The following is a 20808-nucleotide window of genomic DNA, read 5'->3' on the forward strand; positions in this document are numbered from 1 at the left end:
GAAAACATAACCATTAAAAAGAAAAAGGCAAACAGCAGCACCCAGAGAGTGGCTGATGCATGCCTGTGAGATGGGCTGCTATAGGCCAAAATGGGATGCATCTCACTCTGAGCCCTTTAAGCTGCCCCAATTCTCCACCACGCAGTGGCTTTTGGCAGCCTCCAGAGAATGCATATGATATAATTTTAAATGTTTAAAAAATTCTCCGTAGCAGTATTTTAAGCACAGACTTCACAATGAATGCTGTTGCACCTTGCACGTGTACTCACTGGAACGTCAATCTATCAGAGAAAGCATCATATGTTCCTCTTGACTCAGACTGCAGATGCTCAGATTCTGTTTTCAATGCATCAGTCTGCTATCAATTTACAATTCAGGGAAGCTAAATTTACTTGAAATTAGGTTCCACAAAGGTCAGCTATGCTTAGGGCTACATCCTAAATCTCAAAACTGGTTTGCTTTACTAAAAACAAATTTTATGCACTACCCTTTAATGTCTGCAAAAAGTCACATATTTCACCATCTAGGATGATCAGCTTTTATGGTCCTGGCACATTTTCAAAGTAAACAAAGTGATGAAACAAACTAGCAATTAAAGTTTATCTTATATAACTACATCAAAAAGAGAAGTGAACAAAGCAAAGGTGGAGGGAAAGAAGTGCAGTAACAGATCCACAGGGACAGCTGGAATCCCCTGTGAGGATTTCTATGTCCAGTAGCACCCAGCTTACTGCTGAGGACGGACAATTTAGGGTTGTTTCCATAAGGGTTTTTCCACAAACATTCAGCAATAGCTACTTCTTGATGACAACGAAGATGACAGAGTACCTTTTCAAAATGTGGTGCCAGAATTTAAGCAATCTTTTATGTTTGCACTAAACAAAACAGAGTAGAATAGGTGATTACTTCCCTTAGCCTGAACCTGGTACTGCCGCTCCTGGGCCTTTGTGCAGATACTGATGCAAAGTGCTGTTACACTGCCTATCTCCATGGCACAGTGAGGTGGCACGGTCTTCAGGATCAGGTGACCTGGGTTTGATTCTGGGCTCTGCCACTAATAAACCATGTGAACTTGGGCAAGGTGTTTGCAACTTTTCTGAAAGGAAAAACTCATTAAGACAGGTTCAGCAGCAGATTTGAACAGGTAGAAGAAAAAAAACAGCTCCAGTGTGAGAAGCAGAGAGAAAAAATAATGAGGAAAAGTGAACAGAGCCTGAGGGGAGTCCAGAAGGACAAGAGAGAGAGAAAGGGGCAGAAATAATGGCCTAAATTCCCTCAATCTGATGAAAGATGTAAGTATCCACATCCAGGAAGTGCAACAAACTCAAAGCATGATTAAATCTAAGAGATCTACACCAAGACACATTAAAGCAAAATGTCAAAATCTAAAGACTAAGATAGGCTTTTGAAAGTGGCAAGAGAGATGTGACTTGTCCCATACAAGGGATCCTCACATGTTAACAGCCGATTTTCCACCGAAAACTATGGAGGTCAGAAGACAGTGGGATGCCATATTTAAGGTCTGTAAAGATAAAATCTATCAACCAAGAATTCTCTATCTGGCAAAATTATCTTTCAAAAATGAAGGAGAAATCAAGACATTTACAGATAAACCAAAGCTGAAAGAGTTCATTGCAGAAGACCGGCTCTACAAGAAATGATAAAGGGAGCCCTTCAGGCTGAAATGAAAGGACACTAGGCAATAACTTCAAAGCCCTAAGAAAAATATAGGTAACTACAAAGGTAACTACAAAATCCTGTATTATTTAATTTTTGGTTTATAACTGCACCCCCCACCCCTATGACTTAACAGGCAAATGTTAAAATAACATTTTAAATTTATGTTAATGGTCATACAATGTATAAAGATGCAATGAGAGCCGAGAACAGTAACACAGGAAGGGACAGAGATACATAGGGGCAGAAAGTTTGTATACTACTGAAACTAGGTTGATACTAGTTGAATTAGATTATTAGTTTAAGATGTTAATTGTAATTACAAAGGAAACCACTAAGAAAATAACTAAAAAATATAGTGAAAAGGAAGAAGGGAATAAAAATGATAAGCAAATTCATACATACAGAAAGCAGAATAGTGGTGACCAGGAGTGTGGGGAGGAGGGAATGGGGAGTTATTGCTCAATGAGTGGGAGTTTTGGTTCAGGATGATGAAAATAGCCCACAAATAAACAGTGGTGAAAGTTACACTGTACTGTCAGTGCACCTGATGCCAAAGAATTGTCCACTTAAAAGGGTTAAAATGATTTTTAAGTCTTTTTATTTTTACCACAATTAAAAATAAATTATATACACACAAACATACATACATACACAGTTTTTTAATATATGAAGAACTCTTAAAATTCAATAAGAAAATGATGGATACTAAAGAAAATTAAATAAAGGATGTGAACAGGAAAGTCACAGAAGAAGAAAGAGAGCTACAAATTAAAATACTTCTAAAATTGGTATATCTCGCTACTGTAGGTTTGGAGAAACAAGCTTTCATCAGTCATTTATAGGAGCCCTAAATTTAGTGCAACTTCCTAGAGGGCAATTTGAAAATATGTACTGAAGTTTTTACTTTATTCTCTGGAAATTTAACCTAAGATAATAATTAATAAGTTTTATGTTCAATATAGAGGATTTGTGAGATTAAGTAATACTTATGGAACAAAAATATACTGAAATAAATTATGCAATGTAAAATACAGTTGTAGAAGTCTACTGCCATGTTACTATATGTATGACATTAACCACTAGGAAAACAAGTTATAAACATTATGTGCAGGAAACACTCATTATGAATAATATATAGGTATAAGTCTATATATCTAGAAAATAACTATATGGAATAAATAATAAAATGTTGACAGCAGTGGTTAATACATAAATCAAAAAAACAGTGGATTTAAAGTGGTTTTCACTTTTGCTTAACTACTATAAAACATTTTTTTTTTTGACAACAAACATGTATTAATTACCTGCATAGTAAGGAAATAAAAATTGTAAAAACATGGATATTCATATATAGGACTCCCTCCAATGATATTAATTTGCAATTTTGGTGTATGACTTTTAACCATATTTTCAGCTTATGCCCAAGTGACTCATAAGACTTTGTCAATGCTTTACTTTTACCCAAAAGTAAAAATTTTGGTTGACAGCAAACTAAATGAGCAATCTTAACAACAACAACAAAAACAGATTAATGAGGTGTGGCATTAATGAAGCCATGCTTAGTGACAGCTTCTTGGAGCTAAGTGCTCAAAACCCACTCTTTTGACAATCTATCTCTTGATTCATGTTTACTGCTCTGTGATTTACATGATATAACTTTTCTCTCCTTTGAAAAGTAGAATACATTTTTCTCATCTCCAACCTTTAAACACTTCTTTGGTTCCACAATTTTTCAAAGTTGTTGATCATCATATGACCTCAACCGCAAGCTTGCCTAGTCAAATGGGATCAATGCTTCCAGGACATGTGCTCAGATCAAGTAGCTGGTCTCTGGTGACACCTTGGCCTCATGTGGCTTCAAGTTCCTCTTATCAATATTTATTCAAATCTTCCACTCTAAAGCCCCTTTCTGTACTGCAAACATGGAAGCAGAATATAAAACTGGAAAAGTGCCCACCTCCCTCAGATATAAATGGGTCCTATACTTCCTGGTTTTTCTCATTCAAACAGAGAGAGCTGGCTTTTGTTACACTGTAAGGGTGGAAAAGAGCAGTCAAGGATGGGAGCAAGGAGGCAGATGGGCAACCATTGTGCTTCCCAAGGGGCCAAAGAGGTAGAAGAGAGAAAAAACTTTAGAGTGGGGGTAGAGGGAAGAGGCAAGGAGGAGAGGAGACTAAGAGAGAAGGCCAAACATCCTTAGGGAAAGCACTGCCACGGCACAGATGTCCCTAGGCGGTGATAGGCATAGATTTGCATTCTGAAATCATTGCGCTACATAGAGGCACATACGAGTGAAGACTAACAGGACACATAGTAAAATGTGGGGTAATGGATTTAAGACATAGATTTCTCAGAAGAAGGAAAAAACTGCCAAGGAAGTAGTGGGGAGACTGAACTGGTAATTTCATCTAAGAAACAAATGGAAAGGTATGTGTCATACACACATGGGAGATTTAATTTTTCAATATAAAGGGTAAGAAAAGGATTCACCTTGTACTTAACACCACTTTATATTCAAGTCAATATAGAAATTTCTCTCCCTAAGGATGAGTCATTAATATTCTATGCACTTGCCCATGATATTAGAACTAAAAGAAAAATTTAACATGTTCCATTTACTGAATGGGCAAGAAGCCAAAATGTACACTGGGGAAAAAAAACTGTGACTGTACTAAAATACCCCAAAAGGAGCACTGTAAAGTTCTTTCATGATAGCCCATAATACATTTCCCTTTCCTCTTAGTAGACCATAACCTATTTAGAGAGGACCTGTGACTTCTTTTATATTCCTTCCTACAGTTTAAAGAAATAGAAAAGAACTTCAAGGAAGTGCTGACAAAATGTTCATGGTTTGAATTCATATAAATTAATAACACACTGCCCATATAAACAATCCAGGAAAAAAATGGTTATAAAAACCCCAAATCCACATAGTGTGAAACCAGATATAGCACAGTTTGGGGGGAGAAATCAATTGGAGATAAAATGATATTGCATCTAATTCATTTCTAAGCGATAACATTAAGAACTAGGGCTCTGGAGGAGGTACATGGCGAATACCTTGAAAGTATAAAAACATTTATAGGATAAGGTCTCTTTGCCCCTGTGCCAGTCTGAATGTATTAAGTTCCCCAAAACACCATTATCTTTGACGCAGTCTTGTGTGGGCAGGAAACGTACTGATGTTGATTGGGTTGGAGACTTGTGACTGGATGTTTCCGTGGAGACGTGATCACTCAACTGTGGGCGAGATCTTTCACTGGATGATTTCCATTGAGGTGTGGCCCTGCCCATTCAGCGTGGGCCCTGATTAGTTTACTGGAGCACTACATAAGCTCAGACAGAAGGAGCGAGCTTGCTACAGCCAAGAGGGACACTCTGAAGAATGCACAGGAGCTGAGAGAGGAGCTGCAGATGAGATACAGTTTGAAGACAGCCGTTGAAAGCAGACTCTTGCTCCAGAGAAGCTAAGAGAGGACAAACGCCCCAAGAGCAACTGAGAGTGACATTTTGAAGAGGAGCTGCCGCCTAGAGAGGAACTTCCTGGGAGAAAGCCATTTTGAAACCAGAACTTGGAGCAGATACTTCCCAGAGGTTTTCCAGACACCATTGGTCATCCTCCAGTGAAGATGCCCAATTGTTGACAACTTACCTTGGACACTTTATGGCCTCAAGACTGTAACTGTGTAACCAAATAAACCCCCTTTTATAAAAGCTAATCCATTTCTGGCATTTTGCATTCTTGCAGCATTAGCAAACTAGAACAGCCCCCCAAAAAGATTTTTAATAAGCATGGAAAAGGACAAGGCAATTTGAAAGAGGCTATAGAAAGGGATCTAAGAAAGAACCTCCTAAAATGTAAGCGCTTTTAAAAAAAATCAATTCCTCCAAATTTTAAAGAGAGTAAAGCAGCTTAGCCAGAGGCCCTGGTGGTGGTGTGTGTGGTAGGGGGTGGGGGGAGGAGGGCAGGGCTTCAGGACTGGACTGCAGTGCTGGGGTTTGGTCTAGTTAAAATGAGGCCAGTGCACACCTACTTTCTACAGAGATCCTCCCCTAGGGAGCAAGCTCAGTATGAACAAGTGATCCAATACCTGGCTCATGAAGCCCCACTGATATCTATCTTAGGAACAGGTGTCCTCTGACAACACTGCTGGATTATTCCATATGGAAGTCACTCCACAACTGGCTTAACACCTTTGAATACCATTGGCAAAATGCTCAGAAATGTACAGACATCGTGTGCATTTCATCACTGAAGGTCCTGAGAGCCCTAGAGCAACACTGCCTGAGGGAGAAGGGCTGTCTGGAGAGAGGGCAGGGAGGAAAAGAGGTAGAAAAAAGAAAATGGGGGAAGAGAGGTGAGTAAAGGATGGGGTGGGAAGGAAGAAAGGTGAGAGACGGGAGCAAGGAGGCAGATGGGCAACTAGAGGGCTTCTGAGGGGCCAATGTGGTAGAAGAGAGGAAAAAAATTCAGAGGGGGCGGGGTGGGGGAAGAGGGAGGAATACTGGAGAGGGTCAGAAGGAGAAGGAAGGAGAGCAGAGGAAATAGGAATTGGGAAGGCAGAAAGTGGAGATGGTCACTGGAACTGGAGGCAGGTTGCCACTCTCACATCTGAGAGGGACTTGCTCATGCCTCACAAAAACTGGACAGAGCAGAGGCCTCTCAATTCCAATGGTGGCACCAAAACTCAAGGACTCTGTGCCCAGCCTATCTGACCTGTCATTATGAAATTAAGAAGTAAAATCTACTTGACTTCATCAGAAAACAGACTCTTTTTTGAAGATTAATTATTCAACTATTACTAGACTGTGTAGATGCTGTAACAAAGGCAAATGCCATCACCAGTAACATTTTCATATGCTGATAAATATTCTCCTCAGTTTTTTCACAAAAATAGATTCAAATAAAGCATCTTTGTACAATAATCTCTTCGTAGATCCATCTCAGTCTACTGGAACTACCACACACATGCACATGCACACCTATATACAAATATCACTATACCTGGCCTTAATTAGATTTAAATACCTCCTTTCACCTCTAAGCAATTAAGTATACTGAAAGATTCAAGCATAACTGATGTCACAACAGATGTGTATAGAAACATAATACTTATTATCCATGTTCTCATTTTGCGCCTCTTTTTCAAGAGACATCATAAAGTTTTTGCTCACGCCACTACAGCTTCATGCCTAAAATTTTATTCTCTTCTTACCCCTGAAAATACAAGCATTGAAATGAAAAGTTACTGCTCTAATCCTTAAAGGATAGAAAATCACAGCAATTTCAACCTGGTATAACAGGGGACACTTCTGTGAAAATATCCTATTAATGATATATTCCCCAGTGTTTAGTCACAGCATTGGTGAATATTTTTAGTGCCAGTGCCAGTGATTGGAATAATGTACTTGATAAAAGGAAATATAACAGTATATTTCAGACTAAAGGCAAAATTTTGTTTTTTCTTCTTAAACAAAATTTTGTTGGTTCTTCTTAAATAGCATTTTTTTCTTAATAAAAAAAAAAGACCAACAAAAAGAATACCCTACTCATCCATATAAGGAAAGTGTGCCCTGCAAGTCCCCCTTTAACCAGACTCCAGTCTCTGTCCCCACCCAGTGGGCACTGCACTCAACTACAAGACTTCCAGCTAATCGCCTCAGAGGCATTAACAGCTTTTTGTACCCGATGAGAGACATATAATTACAGGGAAGTGCTCTAAGTGCTCTCCCTTGTGAGCAACAGTCTACTTTTAAGTTTCAACTGCAGAACATATGTACTGTGACTGTTCTAACAGCTTTCAGGAAGCAATGATGGGGGCCACTGTCAGGAAAATTATTCTGGGAAAGAAGCAACTTAGTAGGAGCATCTTCTTCCCTTTTAGATCAGATATTAAGTCCAAGTGAGTTTTAAAATATTGCCACAAAATTACTGATTTCAAATTTATATCTGAAAAATCAAATGGTTTCATACTGTTTAATATTCCATTAGCCTGAAGAATATACAATTTGAACACTATACTAGCCTTGAACAAGGTGATTAAAAGAAAAGAAAATTTGTTTTCTAAATTACAGTTATGAAAGTAAAAAAAATTTTTTTACTTATACTAGTTAGGCTTAGGCTTGACTTTTCAGAGTAGTTAAACTTGAAAGATAACGGAAGCAGAAAGAAGATAATTATTTTAACATTTCTCACTATATACCTATTTAATGCTGTATAAATTCAATAGAAATAAATTCAATAAAATTTAATTTTAAAAGCATGCACTTTTGTATTTCGTAGAATTTCAGTTCACATATACAAAAAAATTGTTGCCTATATGAATAACATTCATTTCCATCCTATAAACAAATAAAAGATGAAAACCCACCCCAAACCCCAAAGTTGTAGTTTTCGTAACTAATATGCATAAAATGGACATGTGCATGTGTGTGGGTACAGTACTGAGTTTTAACACAAGTATAGATTCAAGTTACCACAACCTCAGTCAAGATTCAGACCAATCCCATCATCCCCCAAAACTTTCTCATGCTAAATCTTTGTAGACAGTAGGTTTTTACAATTTAAAAAATACATTAGAATGTCAGTAACTCATGCAAAAGCTACTGACTGGATGTACTAGGTGCTGGTGATACAAAGACAGGTCTTGGCCCTCAAGGAATGCTGTACTCTGCCTAATAGAGAGAGTGACTGCCATGTGTGGTTAAGCACCAACAGTGTGAGGGTGGAAGCACACAGAGGGGTCAGGCCAGGCACAAAGCATGGGTGCTCATTCCACGGGTGTGTGGAGGCTACGGACTAGCTGAGAAGGCTCACACAGTAAATGTAGACTAAAACCACGGTGACATAAGAATAAACAGATCCCTTAAAGTAGCAAACACATGAAATGTAACAGACTGGATTTTACAGGTAAATTCTGAATAGGTCAGATTATATTCTCTGACTGAAATGCAATAAAACTAGCAACTAGCAGCATTAACACTACTATCCAATGCTGTAAATGAGTTACCAGCCAAAGAAACAAGGTAACAAAAAGAAACAAGAGGCATAGTTTTGGAAAGGAAGAGGCAAAAATGTCACTTTTTATACACATCAGAAAAAAGATAATCAGAACAGATAAAAGAAAAAACAAGACTCCATTCATAAAAGCAATCAAAACCAGAAATCCTTAGGAGCAAACCTAATAAGAAACGTATAGGCTACGTTAAAAGGTGATAAATATATAAAAGTAAGCCTAAATAAAATGTAAAGGTTTGTGGATAAGAAAACAGTACTGTAAAGATTTAATTCTCCCTCAATTAGGTCTAAAATTCTATGATATCTCAACCAAATCCCTATTATATTCCAAAGCATATTAAAATAAATTTATGGTGATTAAAACACCGGTGGTGATTGAATGGGAGTAAACTAAGAAGACAAACTGATCAACAGAACAGAATATACATGACAGAAATAGATAAACATATGCAAACTTAGTTCATGATAAAATAGCATTTTAAATTAGTGAGGGAAGGAAATGCTACTCAAAAATGGGTGTTGGGACAACTGGCTAGCAATTTACAGAGAAATAAAAACCAAAACCCCCACTTCACCACTACTCCCATCCCTAACCCCCAAAAAACTAGAAGTTAAACTCTAGACATATCAGAAAAAAATATACTACAAATTTTAATAATATTTAAGGTAATAAAACTCCTTCCTAAATGAAGACAAATCAGTTATAAATAGAAAGACGAAAGATCTGACAATACAAAAATTAACACTTTCTATGTGATGAAAGAACCATAAACAAGGTCAAATATTTAAAGAATTTATACCCAGATATATATAAAGAAACTAGTCAATGAGGAAAAGATTAAAAATCCTATAGAAAAATTAGCCAAGAGGATAAAGATGCAATCTGTAATACTAAATGGTAAACACAAATAAAAAGCTCCTCAACTTCACTAGTAATCAAAGGAAACCATATGAAAACAACATATTTTTGCCCATCAGAATCAGAAAAAAAAATTTTAATTAATTTTATCCAGTGTGTCCAGTACTTGTGAGAATGAGGGGAGAAAGGCCCTCTCCTGTACTGCTCATGGAGAGAGAACTGGTAAAGACTTTCTACAGAGCTGTCAGGGAGAATCTTTCAAAAATGTAAACACTTATCTCATTTGATCCAGCACTTCCATTATACATAAAATGAAAGATTCGCATATGAGAATGAAAATGAAAACAACAATTTGGAAACTTAAATGTTGTCAATAGTGAATATGGTATGCCCATACTATGATACATTCTGCAAGCATTAAAAAGAAAACAGTGTTGTGATGAATGCACAGCTACATGATGATACTGTGACCAACTGATTGTACACTTTGGATGACTATATGGTATGTGGCTATACCTCAATAAAAATGCAGGGAAAAAAAAGAAAATGGAACAAAAATTAGAGTACAACATATCAAAATACTGGGATATACCAAAAGCAGTGGATAATGGGGAATGTATAGCAATTCAATTATCTAAGCTTCCACCTTAAGAAACCAGAAAAAGAGAACAAAATAAACCTGAAGCAAGCAGAAAATAATAAAGTCTAGAAATCAGTGAAACTGAAAACAGAACAAAAGTAAAATATCAACAAAACTAAATCTATCTCTTTGAAAATATCGAATTTATAGACCTCTAGTAAAACCAACAAAGAAAAAAAAATGACAGATTATCAATATCAGGAATAAAACAGGATATCACTACTACATACTCTGCAAGATATTAAAAGGTAATAAGAGAATGGGAAGTTAAGGCTTAAAATGCACAGGGTTCCTCCTTGGAATTATGGAAATGTTTTGGTAATGGATGGTGGTGATGGTAGCACAACACTGTGAACACAGTTAACAGCGCTGAATTATATATCTGAATGTGATTAAAGGGGAAATATCAGATTGTATATATGGTAACAGAATACAAATTTTTAAAAGAAATTCATGAAACTACACTACACAAACAGTGAACCCTATGTTAAACCATGGACTTTAATTAACAGTATAATTTATAAAAATGTGCTACCATCAATTGTAACAAATGTCCCACACCAGTGCAAGGTGCTGGTGGTGGGGTGGTAAATAGGGTGGTACACAGGGATCCTGTATTTTATGCATGATTGCTCTGTAAACCCACAACTTCTCTAACAAAGGGGGGTAAAAACTTAAAAGAAGGCTTAGTAAAACTTACACTGGTTTTTCTGAGTGTGTGAACACTGGATGCTACTCTTTGTTTTCTTCTGTTACTAGATATTCTTTGGCTTTTTGTATCTGAAGAGAGTTTTTAACACAAGATTTTTCTTAACTTACTAAATGTGTGGTTTTTTGATTCATGGAGAAGCCAATTGAGAATATCTTATGATAAAAATCATTCATGTATTTAAACTTCATATTATAAATGAAAAAATCAAAATTTTAAAAATATTTTTTTTTAAAAAGGTAATGAGAGGATACTATGAACAACTTTACACACATAATCGGGCAACTTACATGAAATGGACCAATTTATGGTCAATAACCTTCTGCAAAAGAAACCATTAGGCCTAAAAGATTTCACTGGAGAATTCTTCCAAATATTTTAAGAAGAAATAACACTAATTCGTCACAATCTCTTCCAGAAAATAGGAGGGACTGCTTCCCAAATCATTTTATTAGGTCAGCATCACCTTGATACCAGATCCAGAAAAAAAAAGTACAAAAAAAAAAAAAAAAAATTACAGACCAATAACATGCATTCGAGATAAGACACAAATATTTTCAAGAAGAAATTAGCAAACAGACTCCAGCAATATATAAAATAAAAAGCCCTGACCAAGTGGCGTGTATCTCAAAAACACAAGCTGCCTCAATATTTGAAGATCAATTATGCAATGCACCCTATCAGTCTAAAGAATAAAACCACATGACCATATTAATTGATGTAGGAAAAGCACTTGACAAAATTCAACATCCATTCATGATAAAAACTCTCAGGTAATTGGAAACAGAAGGGAACTTCTGTTGATAAACAGCATCTACAAAAAAGCCATGTACACTTATAGAAATATATATGTTTATACATGTTTATAAGTAAAAGCAAAGGAAAATGACTAGAGGGATATGCTCCAAAGTGCCGAGAGTAGTTACCTCTGAAGGGGAGGATGGAAGTGTGGTGAAGTAACAGAAAAGCTTCATATTTCACTCAACATAAAGATTAGCAACAGAAGCTAAAACATCAGGGGAAAGGTTAAAAGAAAACTGGAATCTATACAGAGGCAAACATCATGCCACAGATTACTTGCCAGTTGAAAACTCCCTTCCTCCCTTTCTTTTTTAAGTTACTTAAAAATAAACAGATCTGGCTGTCACCAACTTTTACCCAGGGATCAAAGTTGGTATCACTAATTAGCAATAAAACTAGCCATTATGTGTCTCCTTGCATAATATGAATCTAATGAAACTTTTAGACCTATCTTCTAGTTTGCAGAAAATATAATGGCTAGAGGAACAAGTTAAATGCCATCAAGAAAGAAAATTAGGCAACTACAGAATGTGGGACATTCCACAAGACAATTGGACTGATCTCTTCAACAAGTCAGTGTCACTGAAAACAAAGAAAACCAGAAGGCAAGGGTGGGGCAATGGGGGAAGAAAGGGACAACTGTTTGGATTAAGAAATTTAAGAAGTATATCAAACAAACACAGTGTGTGGTTTCTGATTAAATTTTGATTTGAGAAAAACAGCAAAAACGGTAATTTGGGGGAAAGTTGGAAAAATAATATATGGACTTGGTATTACAGAGTATTCAGGAATTCTGTTAATTGTTAGATGTGATAATGACATTGTAGTTAGTGAGAAGGTCCGTGTTTCCTGGAGGCAAGAGACTGAAGTATTTAGGGGTGAAGTCTCATGATGTCTTTATTTTCACCTCAAAACTGCTGAATACTTGTACCCAGTTACATACTTTTATATACACTTTTCTCTATTTTTGAATATGCTTGAAAAAGTTCCATAATAAAAGTTTTTAAACATGGTTCAGTAACAACTAAAAAAGATTCATAGATAAAATGAATACAGAAAATGTTAATAATACTTGAGTCTATGAGTTGGGTATATGAGCATTCATTTGTAACGTTTTTCTATCATTTTTCTGTATGTTTGAAATTTTTCATAAGAAAATTAAAAAAAAAAAAACCTAAACCCTCAAAAGAACACACAAAATTCTCCCTCAAAAAACTGAGTTAATTGAAAACTCAAAACTTAAACTCTAGACAGTGTCGAATGTACCAATAATGAAAATAGTACATATCAAAAAGCCTATTGGATACAGCTAAAGCCATGCTTAAGGGAAAATTCATGTCTTTAAACATATATTATAAAACCCACCAAAATATTAAATAAATGAATTATTTGACTTGAATCAAAAAAAGAAAAAAAACCGAGAAGAGCAGAATCATCAAATTCAAGAGCTGATTCTTGATACAAACCAATTAAAGAAGACTGAACTCTGGACAATTTAATCAAGGAAACAGGGAAAGCACAATAAAGCTGGAAACGATAATGGAAGACAACTACAGATTCAAAGATAAAAGAACAATAAGAGATTACTTTGCAAAACCTTTCAATATATTTAGAAACCAGAAATGAACAATTTTATAGGAAAAGCTAATGACCAACCTTGACCTCAGAAGACAAAACCAAACAAACCAGTCAATGACCAGGAAAGAATAAAGTTACCAAAGAGCAACTCCCCCAAAAAACAATTATGCCAGACTGAGACAGTTTCACAATATATTTTTGAACTTTAAGGAACAATTTTAATGCTATACAAAATGTTCCAGAACACAGAGAAAGAAAGCTTTCAAATTATGAAGCTAACCTAACTTAACCTAACAATATAAAAAGTATTTCTTAACTATAAAGCAATCTCACTTAACATAACAAAAGATGGAATAACAACAAAAGATGCTAAATAAAATATTAGCAAGTATAAATCAACAGTAACTAAAAAGAATAAAATCTCAAAACTGAGTAAAGTTTATCCAAGAAATGTAATGATGGCTTACTATCAGGAAATCCATTAATAAAATTCATAAAATTAAAAGGTTCTAAAGAGAAAATTGCCCAATTTGCATTCAAAAAAGTGAACTTCCACTTTGATTTAAAAATAATTTTTAGAAAACAGTAATAGCTGAATACTTTCTTGAGAGGATACAAATAAATATTCTTAATGAAAAGCAACATTCCTATTAAAATCAAGACCAAAACTAGGATGCCCACACTTCTTGCTATTACTTAATATTTTCCTGGAAAAAAGAATAAGAAGCATGAATAATGTTATGATTATATATCTAGAACTTAGAAAACCTAGAGAATCAAACATGTTGGCTACAAAAATAACATAAAAATATACAAAAGTATTCCTATCTAGTTGGAAAAAATAGAAGAAAAGATACAACTTACAAGAGCAATAAAAAAGATACAATTACCTGAAGGAATAGGGGGTCAGGCTGGGAAAAATAAATATGTAATAATTGTTTGAAGAAAACATGTTCTTCTGAGAGACATAAAAATAAACCTAAACAAGTGAGAAGTAAAAACTTGTCCTTGTCTTTCAATTCAATGCAATCTCAAATAAAATACTAGTGAATTCTTTTTTAAAGCTGTTCATAACTTGAAAAATAGAGATCAATGAAACATAATAAAAAAGCCAAGATTTTATATGCATATACACACACATATAAGTATACACATACATAAATAAACATTTATGATAAAGACAGTCTTTTCAATCATGAGAGGAAAGGTGAATAAGCCAATAAATGCTGTTAAGCCACAGGGCTAGCTATTTGGACTATAAGCAAAACTGAATCTACATCATCCCTTAAAAAGTAATTCTAGATGGGCTAAAGATTTAAGCATAAAAAATAAAAACACGAAACTTATAAGAGAAAATATAGGTAATTAAAAAACATTTCATACAGCATGGGGGGAGATTCTATCAAGACACAAAAATGAGAAGCCATAAAGAAAAAGATTGATAGAATTTTAAAAATTTTATGGCAAGCATCTGCAATACATATAATAAACTGACCAATCTTCTTAAGTTACCAAGAACTTGTATGAAAAGCCCAATAGGGAAGCGGACAGAGTATGAACATGAAAATTCACAGAAAAAAGAAATAAAAATGCCCAAGAAATATATGTCACTCAACTTCATCAAAATTAAAGAAACGCAAATCAAAACAACAATGGGATATTCTGATCAACTGGCAAAAAAAAATTAAAAATTTAACAACACTATGTTTTCGTGAGGGGCTAGGAAAACAGACCCCATCCTATCTTATTTGTGAGCATATGAACTGAAGTGGTACATAAGGAGCCTAATAGAAATAACCTACTCCTGGTATGTTTTTATAAGGTTAGATGTGATATGGAAATTTCTTGGTACAATGTTCATTTAGTTATCTTAATGTTTCACATATACAGCTCATCATTAATTTTAAAAGAGAGTAAACAAGGGGCAGGCCACATGGCAAAAAGTTTCAAAAGAAAATGGTTTAGTAATAGAAAAGAGATGAAAAGACATGAAACACAGAGACCCCTTGCCTGGCTCCTCCTTCTCATAACCACCTCTAGGATCGGCCCACACTTGGCCTGTGGTTCTGCTGTTATTTACTTCGCCCCCTTCCTTTATCCTCTCACTCCACTCTCCATCCTCATTCTACATTTCCTAGTAGAGATCTTAAAAACTGCTTCTACTCAGCTTTCTTATTTGTAAGATGAAGATGAGTACTTTTTCTTACAGCGACTTTTAGGGATTAAATGAGACGGTGCATCTAATGTGTGGCACACAGCTAGCATTCAATAGTTATTAGCTGCTGCTGTCACCACCACCACCACCCTACTCCAATACACAGGTTTTGATATTTAAACTCTTTTTAAAAAGTAGAGACACGATATTAACACATAAAGATAAAAGTAGCAAGAGTATAATAACTGCTGCTCCAAATGCACTTCCTGTTACAGGAAAGAATTCATTAGTAGAAAATGGACATCACTGCACTGAACTGGAGGGCTGACCTTACTTTGCAAAGGCGATGCCGTGAAGGAGGCCTGGGCCCACGCTCAGTCACTGCTGTTTGGATTTGTTACCCAGTGAATCCTGAAGACTCTGAACAGGTCTCACAGAAGCACTGATTAGACTACCCCCTTGATTAAAAAATTAAAAGCAGAACATCTTCATTTTTGCCAAAGGGGAAAAGATGTGTTTTCCATGAATGCACTTCTGATTGCCCTTCTGTTCAGACAGATCCAAGAAGACATCCAAGTATGTGCCACAATGATAGGGAAATGCTAAATCCAAAGCAACCTGAGGGTATAACTGACAGTATGTTCTTTTCACCTCTCAGCCATCATCTTCCACTTCCCTACACCCTTACCATCCCAATACTGCAACAAAGGTAAGAAAAGAAAAGGGAAAAAAATAATAAAATAATAAAATAAAATAAAATAAAAAATAATAACTTTTTCTTAGGAAATCAACATTGTCAAGTAATAGCTGGTTAAAACTCTTTAGAAGTTATTCCTAACAATGATCTTTCTACATTTTCTTTAGTCTTCCTCATTTCTTGTCCTCTACTACCCTTCCTCTGGCTCTCCCCCAGTTATCTTCTATCCAGCTCGATTATTGCCCACTCACACTCTATTTGTTATCATTTGCTTAAATTTTGCCTCTCCTGTGTGCATCCGGAGAGCAAGACACAGGTCTTTTCAGTTTTTAAATCTCCAGCACATTGTCTAGCACAGAGGACCTAAAGGATGCTGAATAAATGTTCTGAAGTAAGTGAATAACATACACGGTTCTACACTGCAACATACTGCATAGAGCACTGGATTAGAAGTTGGAAAACTTGGATTCTAGTCCCAGTAATGCTATTTAGTGATGCTCCAGCTTCATATTTAAGTTACCAGTGTCCTCATCTATAAAGGGGGACTTTTCCTTACACTATTATTGCCTATAGTTTCACAAAATGAAATGATGAATGTAAAAAGTGCTTATTATTATTCTAATTTAAAGCACCATGGTTACAACCTACTGTGAACAATATTATTTGCCAACCAAGCTTTCTAAATTTAAGTAGGAATAGTGGAGTTATTCTATTTAGAAGAGGTAAATTTAATGAATACATATACTTGCCTTTTCTTAAAATAAGAAAAAAACAACAGCAATGTCATCACAGATATAATATTCAAACTTCGAAGAAGAGATGTCCCATGTTGACTGTGCCTGTGTCTTCCAATCGTAATTATAATTTAGATAAATCTTAATAATAATTTAGGCATAAAGTATTTGGATATTTCTTACCAGGTTCTGGGAGATCTAACTTTGCTCGCTTTAGTTCTGCCATAGAAATCTGAAGTTGGTCTATTACAAAGTCATCTTCGAAGAAAAAATTCTTTGCCAGAGTGTCCTGAAGAAATTCTACAAGTTCTTCCATAGACAATTTCATTAGATGTTCTAAAAATTAGGATGAAAGAAATAAAAATGCAAAGTCAACAGCTACTTTAGTTGAAACGATTATATACTCTATTCTGGTGCAGTACTTTAAAAAAGGGCACACATAGCATACAACTTAAATATGGCACTGTGAATATCATTCAGACACAGGAAGACAAAAATACTTCCTGATGTTAAAGCAAGCTGAGGAAAGCAGATACTCGTACTGAGGAAAAAAAGAAGAATACTCTTCATTGGTTTAAGAAAAACTCTACCCTAGGTATTAACCCCAGGAGAAGAACTTCTCGGAGACAAGAGACAGAGAGGTCACTCCAGGATGACCTGCGGTCTTTCTGCTTTATGATATGTATCCCCTACTGCCTTAGCCAAATATACTTAATATACACAGAACAGAAGTAAAAATCAGCTAAGATCCCACTATGCAGTACCCTATAAGTAGATGCACATATGCATATCAATTTACAAACATGAATTCCACTTCCCACATTATTCTATGTGCTTTCGTTCCAATTCAATAATGTTTCACTGACATATCTCACTTCAAAAGATATGACTTCATACCTTCACTTTTAATAGCTGTTGAGAGTCCACTGTATATATGCACTATAATTTACTTAATCACTCTTCTAATAATGGGCATTTAGGTTGCTTCTAATTTTTTGTTATTTAAAACCACTCTGTGATGAACCTCGAATAATATCTCCAAATATGTTTCTATTTTCTCACTGTTTAGGAATATAAAACTAATAACTATCCTTCTTAAGAAAAATTATACTTTTGTTCTATACTTTGGTCAGTTCTAATACAGAAGGAAAAAAAGGAAATAAGAGGAGGAGAGAAGGATGGAGGAGGGGAACAGAGCAGAGAGGGGGTGGGGAGAGAGACTGATTGATTAACTGATTTAAAAGAAATTCACCTTGTGTAACAATTCATTGGAACAACTCATTGCCAAATGTTTTGTTTTGGTGCTTTGGTTTGTTTGTTGGAGTAACAAGGATTGGGTGTGAGGAAAACAAATTGCCAACACTTGTGAATCCTTTTCTTTTAAAGAATAAGCATTTTTAAGGGGAGTTTCCATTCCTATGTAAAGTTTGGATAATCTGGCATTATTTACATTCTTTTCAAGTAAGCAATCAAACAATCTAATATTAAAGCACCTGCCATGTCCTCAGAACAATGCTAAGCATGGTAGGGAGAAAAAAATATAAAAAACATGCACTCAATTAGCTTATCATTAGTTGGGAAGCTGCTGAATCATTCAAGAATAACATAAGACAGCAAAGTATACAAGGAATGTAAAACTATGTCCTATGACCTAGATAAAGCCTTCAATGATTTTCTTCTCTGCATAGTTAGAAGAGGAGTCATATAACTTTTAAGGCTGAATTGAGACTTAAAAGGTAAATAAGGTTCTTCATTTTTATGAAGAAAAATTCATTTCTTCCTTTTTCAAAGTAAGGCATATCACATTGAATTATAAAGAGCCTTTGAAATATTGCAACCTAAAGTCTTGCTGCATTTGTTCAGCCACAGACATTGACGGCATTTGCCCCAGAGGTCACAATGCTCTCTACAGCCAAGCAGAGAGATGGACCTGGAGGTTCGCCATCTCTGGTCTACAGTGGGGAGCTGGGAGCCTTTTTCCTGGACGAAGGAAACAGTAATATAAAATGCCCTCTACCCTTTCAACTAACAGGCCTGGGGTCTTTGGCCTCCTATTACACACTCGAGATTTAGACTGATGAAAAGGAGTCATGGGACCCAGTGGAAACAAACAATTAACGACAATATTTTTAATGAAATAATCAAGTTACATTCTACTGTTTAAATGTGAAAATAAAACTCAAAAGAAGAAAGAATCAAAGACCTCTGTGATCTACTAAGCTTTTAACTATGAGAAAGAACCAATGAAATTAATTACCAACGGAAGGTAATTCTCCATCAATTTTCAAGAATTTTTTAAACTATTACTGAAAGAGAGTTTGAGGTAGGATGAGGGTGGGGGAGGGAAGTTAGAATTAAAATAAACCTTGATTTTTGAAACATTTTCTTACTTCTGTGCAATTTTAAGATTGTATAAGACATAGCAGTAAGAATTCTCTCTCCTTCATAGATATAGATATCCCATATTCTTAGGTTTAGTGTAAATGGAGTCTGTAATTAAAAACAAAGCAAAACAGAAATAAAGTTAACAGTTTTGCTCTCATGTTATATTTATAACTTCATGTTGGTTTTGAAAATACTCACACGATCAAGGAAACACTGAAAAAACCATTTCATTGTATAAAAACTTGTATAGATTTCTTGTTGATCCTAAAAAAAACAAAGAACTCATGATTTCTGGATTGTAGGCAACAAAATATGAGATTATAGTACTAAAAGTTCAGAAAACTGTTGGAGGCAGCTCTCAAGGATAAACATAAAATCTTCCTATTAGGAATCTTTTGCATGGATTACTTCTATTTTTACTCTTTTTACTCTTTCTTCCTCAATTTTACTTGTATAGACTGTAATCCAATATTTTGACTCTCTTTAATATATTTTTATATGAAGCACCTTCACTTTAGTAAATAACTATATTTTATAGTAAAGTATTTTTACAGTTCACTAAGAACAAGTTTTGCATGACCTTTAAAATACTTTGTGCAATAAAAAAATCTCTAAAATTATTAAGAAATTATGTTTTAAAAACCTCTATTGTTTGATCAGCTTTAAGATGGGTGATTCTATGAATCAGGGCTGTGATCATCAATATTAAATTTTCCAATACTAGCGTTCTTCAAACAACTGGGAATTATAACTGCATAGTAAATGGAAAGGATGACACTCTTGATTAACAAGGTGACTGGGACCAAAGATCAAACTTAATCATTGTAACTATATTCTTGGTGTAGGTGGGTGGAAGTCAGTGTTACTTCTACCTACCAAGTGATGCTTAAGCTTGGACAGAAATTTATTCAGTATTTTTTCATGATGTTCTTGAAACCTCAAGAGTTTAGGAAAACCTTGGACAAAAAAACCTAAAAAACAAATAAAAACAAAACTTTATAAACAATAACAACAAAAACCCCAATTTTAAAATGCAACATATTTCTTTCATTTGGAACCATAAAAATAAAACAGCACCTAGTAGTTACCAAAATATTTTCCCTCCCATCAACGAAATAACTGTGTAGAAGCTTTGGGTAATGACATCTGCAGCCTAGTATCTGTTTGCTAACGACATCCAATAACCTTATAAAATATAAAAAATGACACAATCTTCTGGGTTAAAAGGGAAATAGGAAGCTAGGGAATAAATCAAAACTGAAGCCATTTATCAGGATTATCTGTTCTCCTCAGGTATTGGGCCATACCCTAGGTGCCTAGATTCTTGATAGATTAGAATAATCTTGAATAATTAATTTTTTTACTGCAAAGATAGTACATAACCGACATTTTATTACTTTTTTCAGGTTTACTCTAACAATTTCATCAGCATCATTTTTCCAAAGTTTTTATTTCTTACTTCTTTCTGTAATTCATATCTAACGTCAGCTAAAACAAACAGGTGCTATCAATATTATGTAAAAAAAAAAAAATCACATTTACATCCAACTGA

The 20808-nt window shown here is 35.1% G+C and overlaps 1 protein-coding gene across 5 annotated transcripts in view; it reads right to left on the reverse strand.

The window, feature by feature from the left end:
- The window catches only part of USP6NL (USP6 N-terminal like), a 238309-nt gene that overhangs the window by 10227 nt on the left and 207274 nt on the right, over nucleotides 1-20808 (reverse strand). For all 5 annotated transcript variants that reach the window (XM_037847962.1, XM_037847960.1, XM_037847959.1 and 2 more), the window contains 4 exons: nucleotides 20133-20227; nucleotides 19455-19520; nucleotides 19262-19361; nucleotides 17055-17207 (listed from right to left, as the gene is read on the reverse strand). In XM_037847962.1, coding sequence (XP_037703890.1) covers nucleotides 17055-17207; nucleotides 19262-19361; nucleotides 19455-19520; nucleotides 20133-20227 — 414 coding nt within the window. The remainder of the gene's footprint in view (nucleotides 1-17054; nucleotides 17208-19261; nucleotides 19362-19454; nucleotides 19521-20132; nucleotides 20228-20808) is intronic.

The sequence above is a fragment of the Choloepus didactylus genome, chromosome 8 (genome assembly GCF_015220235.1).
Source record: "Choloepus didactylus isolate mChoDid1 chromosome 8, mChoDid1.pri, whole genome shotgun sequence".
Lineage (NCBI taxonomy): Eukaryota > Metazoa > Chordata > Mammalia > Pilosa > Megalonychidae > Choloepus > Choloepus didactylus.